General features: G+C 39.9%; 1 protein-coding gene across 4 annotated transcripts in view; it reads left to right on the forward strand.

The window, feature by feature from the left end:
* bbox1 (butyrobetaine (gamma), 2-oxoglutarate dioxygenase (gamma-butyrobetaine hydroxylase) 1) overlaps positions 1 to 7419 on the forward strand; it is a 220637-nt gene extending 213218 nt beyond the window's left edge. For all 4 annotated transcript variants that reach the window (XM_072592701.1, XM_072592703.1, XM_072592702.1 and 1 more), the window contains exons 7-8: positions 3333 to 3499; positions 6086 to 7419. In XM_072592701.1, the coding sequence (XP_072448802.1) occupies positions 3333 to 3499; positions 6086 to 6246 (328 nt within the window). In that variant the 3' untranslated portion in view covers positions 6247 to 7419. The remainder of the gene's footprint in view (positions 1 to 3332; positions 3500 to 6085) is intronic.
* The last annotated feature ends 2611 nt before the right edge of the window (positions 7420 to 10030 follow it).

A 10030-nucleotide genomic window follows, 5' to 3' on the forward strand; every position in this document is an offset into this window, starting at 1 on the left:
CCACCCCCTCCCCCCCATTTATCTCTCCACCCTGCCTTCTCCCCACCCCCTCCCCCCCATTTACCTCTCCACCCTGCAGGCTTCCTGCCTCTATTCCTGATAAAGGGCTTTTGCCCAAAATGTCAATTTTCCTGCTCCTTGGATGCTGCCTAACCTGCTGTGCTTTTCCAGCACCAATCTAATTTAAACACTGATATTTAAACTTGTTGAGTTCTGGCTTATTGAGCATTCTGATTTTATTTGGTCCTTCTGAGGCAGAGGCTGTAAGCTTCAAATTCTACCCCCTGAACCTCTCTGACTCTCGACCTATCTTTCTTGCTTAAGACTGTCCTTGGAACCAAGCGTTTGGCCATTTTCCCCCTTATCTTCCCCTGTGCAGCACCTTTCATTGAAGATACTAATTGTTATAAATCCAGTTATGTCAAGGTTATTAAGGTCCATGGAAAAGAGTTTTAAATTGTGACTTAGATTAATATCTGTTGTATGACTAAAATGTGATAATTCTGTGTTAGAAGGGTTCATGATCGCACTAACAGAATAGAAATAAAGGGCAATATGTGCAGTATGATCCTTCAGCTTTCGCACTATTGAATTTTCCTAATACAACCATTTATTTACAAAATTCAGACAAGTTATGCTTGTTATGGAGATACCAAAAGCTTCAAAAATTGAGTGTTACCGCCATCTATGGGAATTATGTATTACTGCAAATGCTCCAATGTCGTTACAGCCACTGTTGGTGGAGGTGTGATAGTCGAGTTAATTTTATTTGGAGTCACTTGATGTAATGACTCATTGATCATTTCATGCTTGTTTCTGGCTGCTGCTATTTTCAAAAAGCCTTCCTCCAAGCACATCCTGTTCATCCTCTTCCATACTTAAATCGGGAATGGGGTGTGATGGAATGCTTCTCACTTAACTCAATGAATGTATCTCCAACAACAGTCAAGAAGCTTAGCACCACTCGGGTCAAACCAATCAACCTAATTGACACCCCCTATCCACCACTTAGACATTCACACTTTTACCACCATGCAGGTGGGCAGCAGAAGGCAGTTAAATATCAATGCAAGTGTTGTAACTCTGATACCATATCTAGGTCGGACTCATGATGACAGCAGCTTTCTTTCCAATATGCTATTAGGTGGTTTAATTGACAATAGTTTCATTGTTATTCTTACTGAGACTAGCTTTCAGTTCCAAGTAAATAAGCCCAATTTCAAGCAGGAAAATTGTTTTTAATTTATCTACTGTTTGAGTAGTTTATCTCAGTTTGCAACATATGGCTTCTGTAATAAAATTCTCAGAGATACAGTAGCAAAAGTATTTTTCAGGGTTTAAGAAATATCATCCAGTGGAATGAATTGAATTGAGAAGGCTTTGTAGAGAGTACCTTCACTTGTAGGCAAGGTCTTCTGTACAACTGTCTTCATTTTGTCTTCATGTTTCAGAGCCAGTGATACATCAGTTAAATTTGGGGTTTTCAGATTTCTCTTTTTACAGAAGAACTTGCCCCATTGGAGGAGGGTAGAGGAAAGAGAAAAAGTGGAAGGCATCGAAGAGGAATGAGAAAAACCAGAGGGGAGGCAGAATGTGGGGAGAAATTGATGATTGAAGTGCACTTAAATGTGCCAGTATGAGAAAGGAGGAAGGCATCGTAATTTTGTTTATATATTTATGGGATCTGGACATAATTTGCTGGGCCAACATTTATTGGCTAGCCCTAGTTGCCCTTGAAAAAGTGGTGCTGAGCTGCTTTCCTGCACCCTTACAATGTATTTTCTTTTTACTACAATGTACTCACTGTGAGTAACTCCGCAGTGCTGCTTAGGAGGGAGTTCCAGGATCTTGAGCCAGTGATGAAGGAACATTGATGTATTTCCAAGCGAAGATGATGAGTGGCTTGGAGGGGAGCTTGCAAGTGGTGGTGTTTCCGTCTGACCACCACCTGTGTCCTTGAAGATGGTAGTGGTCACAGGTTTGGAAGATGCTCTCTAAGGAACCTTGGTGAATTTCTGCAGTGCATCTTGTAAACATTATACACTGATGCAACTGAACGTTGGTGCTGGAGGGAGTGATTGGCACCACAGTCAGAAATAATCAAATGGGTTGCTTTGACCTGGATGGTGTCAAGCTTCTTCACTGTTTTTGGACCTGTACCCATCCACGCAAGTGGGGAGTATTCCGTCACACTCCTGTAGATGGTGAACATGCTCTGGGGAGTCAAGAGGTAATTCCTGGCTCCTGACTTCTCTTTTAGCTACAGTATTTATGTGGTTAGTCCAATTCAGTTTCTGTTCTATGCTAACTTCTGATTCACCAATGGTAGCACCATTGAATGTTGAGAAGCAATGTTTAGATTCTCTCTTGTTAATTATGGTCATTGCATAGCATTTGTATGGCATGCATTTTCCTTGCTACTTGTCAGCCAAAACCTGGATATTGTTGGGGTCTTGCTGCATTTGGTCATCAACTGTTTCAGTATCTGAGGACTTGCAATTGGTGCTGAATATTCATAGAACCTTAGATTCATAGAATCACTACCCAATCTTTGTAACTCTGCATTTCTTATGGCTAGTCTATCTAGCATGCACATCCCTGGACTTTATGGGACAATTTAGCATGACCAGTCCACTTAACCTGCACACCTTTGGAGGTGAGAGGAAACCAGAGCACCCAGAGGAAACCCATGCAGACACGGGGAGAATGTGCAAACTCAACACAGACGCCCAAGGGTGGATTCGAACCCGGGTCCCTGTACAGTCATCAGTGAACATCCCTCTTCTGGACTTATGATGGCAGGAAGCTGATTATACAGTCAAGGTGGTTGGGCATGAAGTTGATAAAGTGCAAGGCATAGCAACAGATAAACTAAACGTTAAAAGAAAGATTAAATAATCCTGCAAATGCTTAAGAAATCAATTGTGAATTTGCTCTGACAGTAAGAGCCTGAAGCTATAAATAGAAACCATCATGGCCATCAACAAAATAAAATCAAGTTACCATAAAATGAACTTTATACTTATTTTAGAGAGACAGTTTCAGTCAAGGATCATGATTCATTCAGCATTATCAATGTATGCTTGAGTCTGAATTTGTCAATAAAGCAATTGTATTTAATTCAATTCACCTAAAAGCTATTCTATACTTTGGTCATTTTGCTTCTGTTCAGTGTGCTGATATCTATTGGCTAATAATTCCATAGGTATGGGCTGAGAACTTATTTCAGAAAGCAAATGCAAGACCAATCCATTTGAAGAGATTTCAGTGCTGCAGTCTAATACTTTTCTCCCTCATCACCAACACCTCTCCCTCTCTTTATTTGTGCGTAGTTTGGATCATAATGGAAAAGTTGTTCAAATCAACTTTAATAACGCTACTCGGGACTCAATCTTTGATGTCCCTGTGGAACTGGTGCATCCTTTCTTTTCTGCTCTCAAGGACTACATGAATCTTATGTACAAGCCGGAAAACCTAATTACCTTCAAGATGGAGGCAGGTGAGTTTACCCACATAGTATCTTTTCTGCTTAATATTTCTGTTTAAAAGTGCTGCAATGTTTAGTGATGAATGATTTACTTCCTGTGTACTGTTCAAAAAGCAATACTATCAAAGACCAGTATCTTCAAATTATGTAAACATTTTAGCTATTTGCATGGATTAAGATATTTAATCATAATTTATAAAAAATATTAGCTCCAGTTTAGTTATGAGGCAAAGTTGAAGAACTGTATTTTTTTGTAAGAGCATGACAGTCAACTTTTTAACACCCAGCCTATTGAAAATGTCACTACCTCTTGGTATTTGAACTTCACTGACTTTGATCTTGCCCAAGGTTCATGCTGTTGGCAGAGATTCCAATTGAAAATCAAGGCCCTTTGATATAGTTGGCAGTGTAATGTAAAATCATGAATTTAACAAAAGCATAGGAAAAGGTTTACATGCTATCAGACCAAGTTTGGTGCAGCAGAATAGTCAAAGGATACCAAGATAAGTTCTTTTTCTTAAACTACTCTGGTGTACATTGGAGAAAGTGAGTAATCAAACAACGCTGGGCCCTGTAGCAAATCCTTGGACCTCTCCCTTGTCAGCCTTTCCTACCCCACCACGTTTTGGAACTCTGTGTTCTTACTACATTCCTCAAACACTGTTCCCTAGAATCACTATTAATGGTGGCTCTCAACCATTGGCCTGAAGTATTGGCTGGCAGACTAATTTCAAATAATAGAAAGGAACCTGCCAATTCAAAAATCTGACAGATCAGACTCTCTTCTGAACTTTGCAGAAGTGGGTACTGTAGATGCTAGAGATTAGAGTCAAGATTATTCCTGATGACGGGCTTTTGCCCAAAACGTCGATTTTCCTGCTCCTCGGGTGCTGCCTGTCATGCTGTGCTTTTCCAGCACCACTCTAATCTTGACTCTTGATTTTAACCTCATTATGAATCCTCTTCCAAGGATGCCTACCTTGAAGTTCTTCTCCTTTCTGAACTTATACCTTTGTCAGAGGCTTTGCACTCTCCAAAGCAAATTCCCATTAATCTGTCCACACGTATTCATTCCAAGGGTGGGGTGGGCTGTTTGGTGAATCATCCAGGAATGCAGTGGTATTAGGGAACAGTCTAGCCAGGGGGATACACACAGTTCTCCATAACTAAGAGGCAGCAGGTACATGACAGCAGTAGCCCCTGCAAGTTCCCCTTGAAGACCCATACCATCCTGACTTGGAACTATATATTACTGTTCCTTTGCTGTTGCTTGGCTCTGCATTTCACTTCCTAACATTACTTTGGGCAATAAATATTGGCCCAGCCTACAACACCTGTATCCCATGTATGAAAAAAATAAAAATCATAAAGTGCTTTCCGAAGAACCTGTCATCCATTTTCCTCGTATTAATTCTGGTTCTTTTGCCAATCACTTTAAATCGATGCGTGTTGTTTATTCACCCATGTACCCAATGGAAACAGTTTTTTTATACATATGATTTTAAACAGATTTATCAAATCTGCTTTTAACATTCTCTTCTCCAGTTCTTTGCTTCTTCAGTCTCTCCATGTAACTGAAATTCTCTCAAACTGGAACAATTCCAAAAAAATTCAGTTTTAGTCGGACCAAAGCCCCCACTCAAATAGTTCAAGAAAATAGACTAGACCCTTGATTTTCTCTCATTTAAAGGAAGTGCAAAGTGTTGTGTTCCAGATGTAATTTGATTGGTAAAACACACTTTATTCTGACAGCCAGTTAAAATACAAACAAAAGAAAGAAGAATTAGAATAACTTAAACTCTATTCGAAAACTTAACAGAATAACAGATTATTTAACTGTTAGACAGCAACTGTTCCAGTGTAGCAACATCACATAACAACATACGTTGCAAAGACAAATTCAGTAAAATAGATTGTCTGATGTGCAATGTGCCTCCAGTCCAGGAGGAAAGAACGGCAAGGAAAATTCTGACAGAGAGAGCGAGAACTCAAACATTTTTCAGTTGCAGGGAGGAACATATGGCACGTTCAAAACCCCAACTACTGAAAACTAAACTAAAAGCCTAGTTCTGTGGGAGCCTGACTCCACCCATTCATGCTGCTGCTATTGGTCCAATATTTTTTTAAAAGCCCCAAGGCTGCACAAGCTGTTTACTTTATTGTCTTAGAACAGGTCGTTTGGCACTTCTGTCTCAACCTCTCTTCATTCAAAAAAGAATAACACCTCTTATAGCCTTAGTATCATCACATGACACACTGTCAGTGCCTTCACATCCTTCCTGAAGTGTGGTGCAAAGAATTGGACATAATTCTCAGTTGAGGTCAAGCTAGTGTTTATAGAGATTTAACATAACTTACTTGCTTTTGAATTGTATAACCCTACTTATAAAGCCTAAAATCCTGTGCAACTATTGGAAAAATTAAGGTGGGAGAGTCAACATCATGATGGTGTAAGGGAGAGATAGCCATGAAAAAAAGTGACAAAGAAAATAATCACATGCCATGATTGTTTACAGACATTGGTCAATAGTTTATGGAATAGAATCTGCCTCTATAAGGTTGCACTTAAAGAAACATGGCTTCTGTTTTTAATTCCAGGAGACGTTCTCACCTTTGATAACTGGAGAATATTACATGGCCGTCAGAACTATATTTCTACTGTTGGTTCTTCACGTCACCTGGAAGGAGCTTATGCAAGCTGGGACGAGGCTATGTCACGGCTGCGTTGTTTAGAACAAGCATTGTATGGCAACAAATAGATAATTTAGATATTAAAAAATGGTTGTAATAGAGCAAGCTATTGACCAATAATAGAAAGATGATTTTTAGCATTAAACAGTGAATCTTAAAAGTTTTGACAATGCATGCCTCAGATATTATCATGTGGGAAAAGCAGGATATGTGGGTTAATAGTTATATGGATCTGGGAACAAGAAAATGTTAGTATTTCAGGGGATCATTTAAGTTAAGCATTTCTGACTTGGAGAGCGGCAGGACTGGGAAACTGATGCTGAGCAGTGTTCCTTCTGTGCCATGTGCCAGTCCATCAAGTGGTGCCCACCTGCTGAATAAATTAGGTTTACTGCAAGTCTGACTCACAAGTAAAGAACTGTTGGCCTCCCACTTAAAGGAAAACCAACAGACAAGCGGCAAGATGACATGATTAATCAGATAGAATTAAAATCCAAAATTCAGCCCTGTTAGTTCTTAGAGCACGAAGCTATGTCAGCAGTCGTATCCCTCTCACCACTCTCCCTTCCTCTTGCAGCCTCTTTGCCTGGTTCTCGCTCACACCATCTTGTGGCTGGAAAAGCTGTTGGGTAGGGGGTCAACTAATGCACAGCAAATATGTGGTCTTACGGACAAAAGTATGGCGTTGTCTTATTTTTGTGTCAACTTTATGCCATTACCTTTGGTACAATCTAAAGGAAAGTACTTCTTCACCATATAAAATAGCCACACGCCATGACAAAGATATCTAGATTTTAAAAATATGTAATACAAGCAATGCAATTGGGGTGGCATGGTGGCTCAGTTATTAGCATTGCTGCCTCACAGTGCCAGGGACCCGGGTTCAATTCCAGCCTCGGGCGGCTCTCTGTGTGGAGTTTGCACATTCTGCCTGTGTCTGCTTGGGTTTCCTCTGGTTTCCTCCCACAATCCAAAGATGTGCATGTCAGGTACATTAGTCAGGGGTAAATGTAGGGGAATGGGTTACTCTTCAGAGGGTTGGTGAGGACTTGTTGGGCCAAAAGGCCTGTTACCATACTGTAGGGAATCTAATCTAATACAGAATAAAGTACGGCAAATGTGGCGAGTCTAATGAAAAGGTTAAAGGCTTTAACTGGAATAAATGTATGAAAATAGTTGAAAAATATTTTATCACAGACAAAAATCATAATCCTACTAATAAAAATATTCTATTTTCCAAACTGTTTGTAGAAATTAAATTTATCATTTGAAAATTCACCAGCTGATTCAAGCAAATGAAAAGTTAAATGTACTGGTAATAAATAACTGTCTAAAATGTTATAGACCTAGGAGGTCATTTCCAATGGTACTTTCAAGGTGTTATAGCATCTCCATGGTATCTGAATATGAATTGTCAATTTTGTCTATTTTTAATGCAGCTCATCCTCTTCCATCTTGCCCTGGGAGGAGCCACCTCCTAGAGTGTCATTACGAAGCTAATTATGACTTTAATGAGTGCTTGCAATATGTCTACCGTACAGAATTCACCTGCCAACCCATCAGCACTCTCCAATCCTCAGTTGTTTTCCCTTCAGTTTTCTTGAAAATTGTCCCGATCAGTGCAAGATGAAAAGCTTCAACAAAGTGTCTTTCTTCAGTAATGTTCAAGGTCTGTACCACAAAATGACTATTTGTTACTGACTGTCTGTCGTTGTATTTCCCCAGATGACCGATCTTGGCAACTTGTGGTATTTGCCACCTCTGCTAACATGTACTACAAGGTAAGGTTTGTGCTGCAACTGCCTGGGATGAGATAGTGCACTGAAAGCCTAGCCCCATCATACCCAGACTCATCACAAATGTGAAAATCTGATTAAACCACTGAATTGCCAAAGTTTACCAAACAAGAAGATACACACCAGGTTTTTATCATTAAGAAGAAAATCCTCATTTATTGTAATCAAACAGTTTTAACAAATGGCAAGAAAGAGACGTGAATTGCTAACTTGTAACTATAACTTAAATTCTTCCGCTTTTACAAATTCTTGTACACATATAGACACACAAAGATTACAAATGGGGAAGGAACAAAAATGTTGATTAAGCACTGACCTGCAAATCCAGGCACTGATGAACTGTTTTCCTTCTGTTCCCTTCTGACTCTTTAAAGACATGGAGCTGTGGATATGCCAATTTCCCACTCTTTCATTCATTGGTTGAAGATTTGGCCTTTCAGTGTCTCGGAAGGTGTTTTAACTTCTTTTCCTGTCAAAGAGGGAATTTGCACACTGAGAGAATAGCTAGCTGCTCAGAATTTTCTTTAACTTCTCCATATACTCAAGGGAGAGAGAGGGAAATAGATTCTTTCTTCTTCAGAGGCTTGGTGGTTGTGCTGTATTATCCAACCACAAAACTGTCTCCACTCAATCAGGAGCCAGTCGAGATGTTGACACTATGCTGAGTACTCCTGAATAAGGCAGCATTATGAATGTAACTCATTGTAAGTTATAGAGTCATGGAGTTGTACAGCATGGAAACAGACCCTTCAGTCCACCTCGTCCATTCTGATCAGATATCCTAAATTAATCTAATCCCATTTGCCAGCATTTGGCTCATGTGCTTCTGAACCATTCCTATTCATATACCCATTCGGGTGCCTTTTAAATGTTGTAATTGTACCAGCCTCCACCACTTGCTCTGGTAGCTCATTCTATACATGCACCACCCTCTGCATGAAAATGTTGCCTTTTAGATCCCTTTTAAATCTTTCTCCTTTCACGTTAAGCCTATGCCCTGTAATTTTGGACTCCACAGTCTTGGGGAAAAGATCTTGTCTATTTATCTTATCATGATTTTATAGATCTTTATAAGGTCACCCCTCAGTCTCTGATGCTCCAAGGAAAATAGCCCCAGCCGATTCAGTCTCTCCCTGTAGCTCAAGTCCTCCAATCCTAGCAACATTCTTTTAAATCTTTTCTGAACCCTTTCAAGTTTCACAGCATCCTTGCTATAGCAGGGAGACTAGAATTGTACGCAGTATTCCAATAGTGGCCTAACCAATGTCCCAATTTCTCTACTCAATGCACTGACTAATAAAGGTAAGCATACCAAATGCTTTCTTCACCATCCTATCTACCTGTGACTCTACTTTCAAGGAACTATGAACATGCACTCCAAGATCTCTTTGTTCAGCAACACTCCCCAGGACCTGACCATTAAGTGTATAAGTCCTGCTAAGATTTGCCTTTCCAAAATGCAGCACCTTGCATTTATCCAAATTAAATTCCATCTGCCAATCCTTGGCCCATTGGCCCATCTGATCAAGACCCCATTGTACTCTAACATAACCTTCTTTGCTCTCCACAACACCTCCAATTTTGGTTTCATCTGCAAATTTACTGACTAAATCTCCTGTGCTCAGATCCAAATCATTTATGTAAATGACAAAAAACAGTGGACCCAGCGCCGCTCCTTGTGGCATACCACTGGTCACAGGCCTCCAGTCTGAAAGGCAACCCTCCACCATCATCCTCTGTCTTTAATCTTTGAGCTAGTTCTGTATCCAAATAGCTAGTTCTCACTCTATTCCTTGCTACTCTTATGATCTAACCTTGCTAACCAGTCTACCATGAGGAACCTTGTCGAATGCCTTACTAAAATCTATATAGATGATGTCCACTGCTGTGCCCTCATCAATCCTCTTTGATACTTCTTCAAAAAACTCAGTTAAGTTAGTGAGACACATACACACCATTACATACCCTGTATAGATTTTTTTTAAGATTACCCACCATGTTGATTGGTGTGATATTGCTTTGTTTAACTTATAGCTGTTCAGAGAAGGTTTAATCC

This window comes from Chiloscyllium punctatum, chromosome 22, assembly GCF_047496795.1.
Source record: "Chiloscyllium punctatum isolate Juve2018m chromosome 22, sChiPun1.3, whole genome shotgun sequence".
In the NCBI taxonomy this organism is placed as follows: Eukaryota; Metazoa; Chordata; class Chondrichthyes; order Orectolobiformes; family Hemiscylliidae; genus Chiloscyllium; species Chiloscyllium punctatum.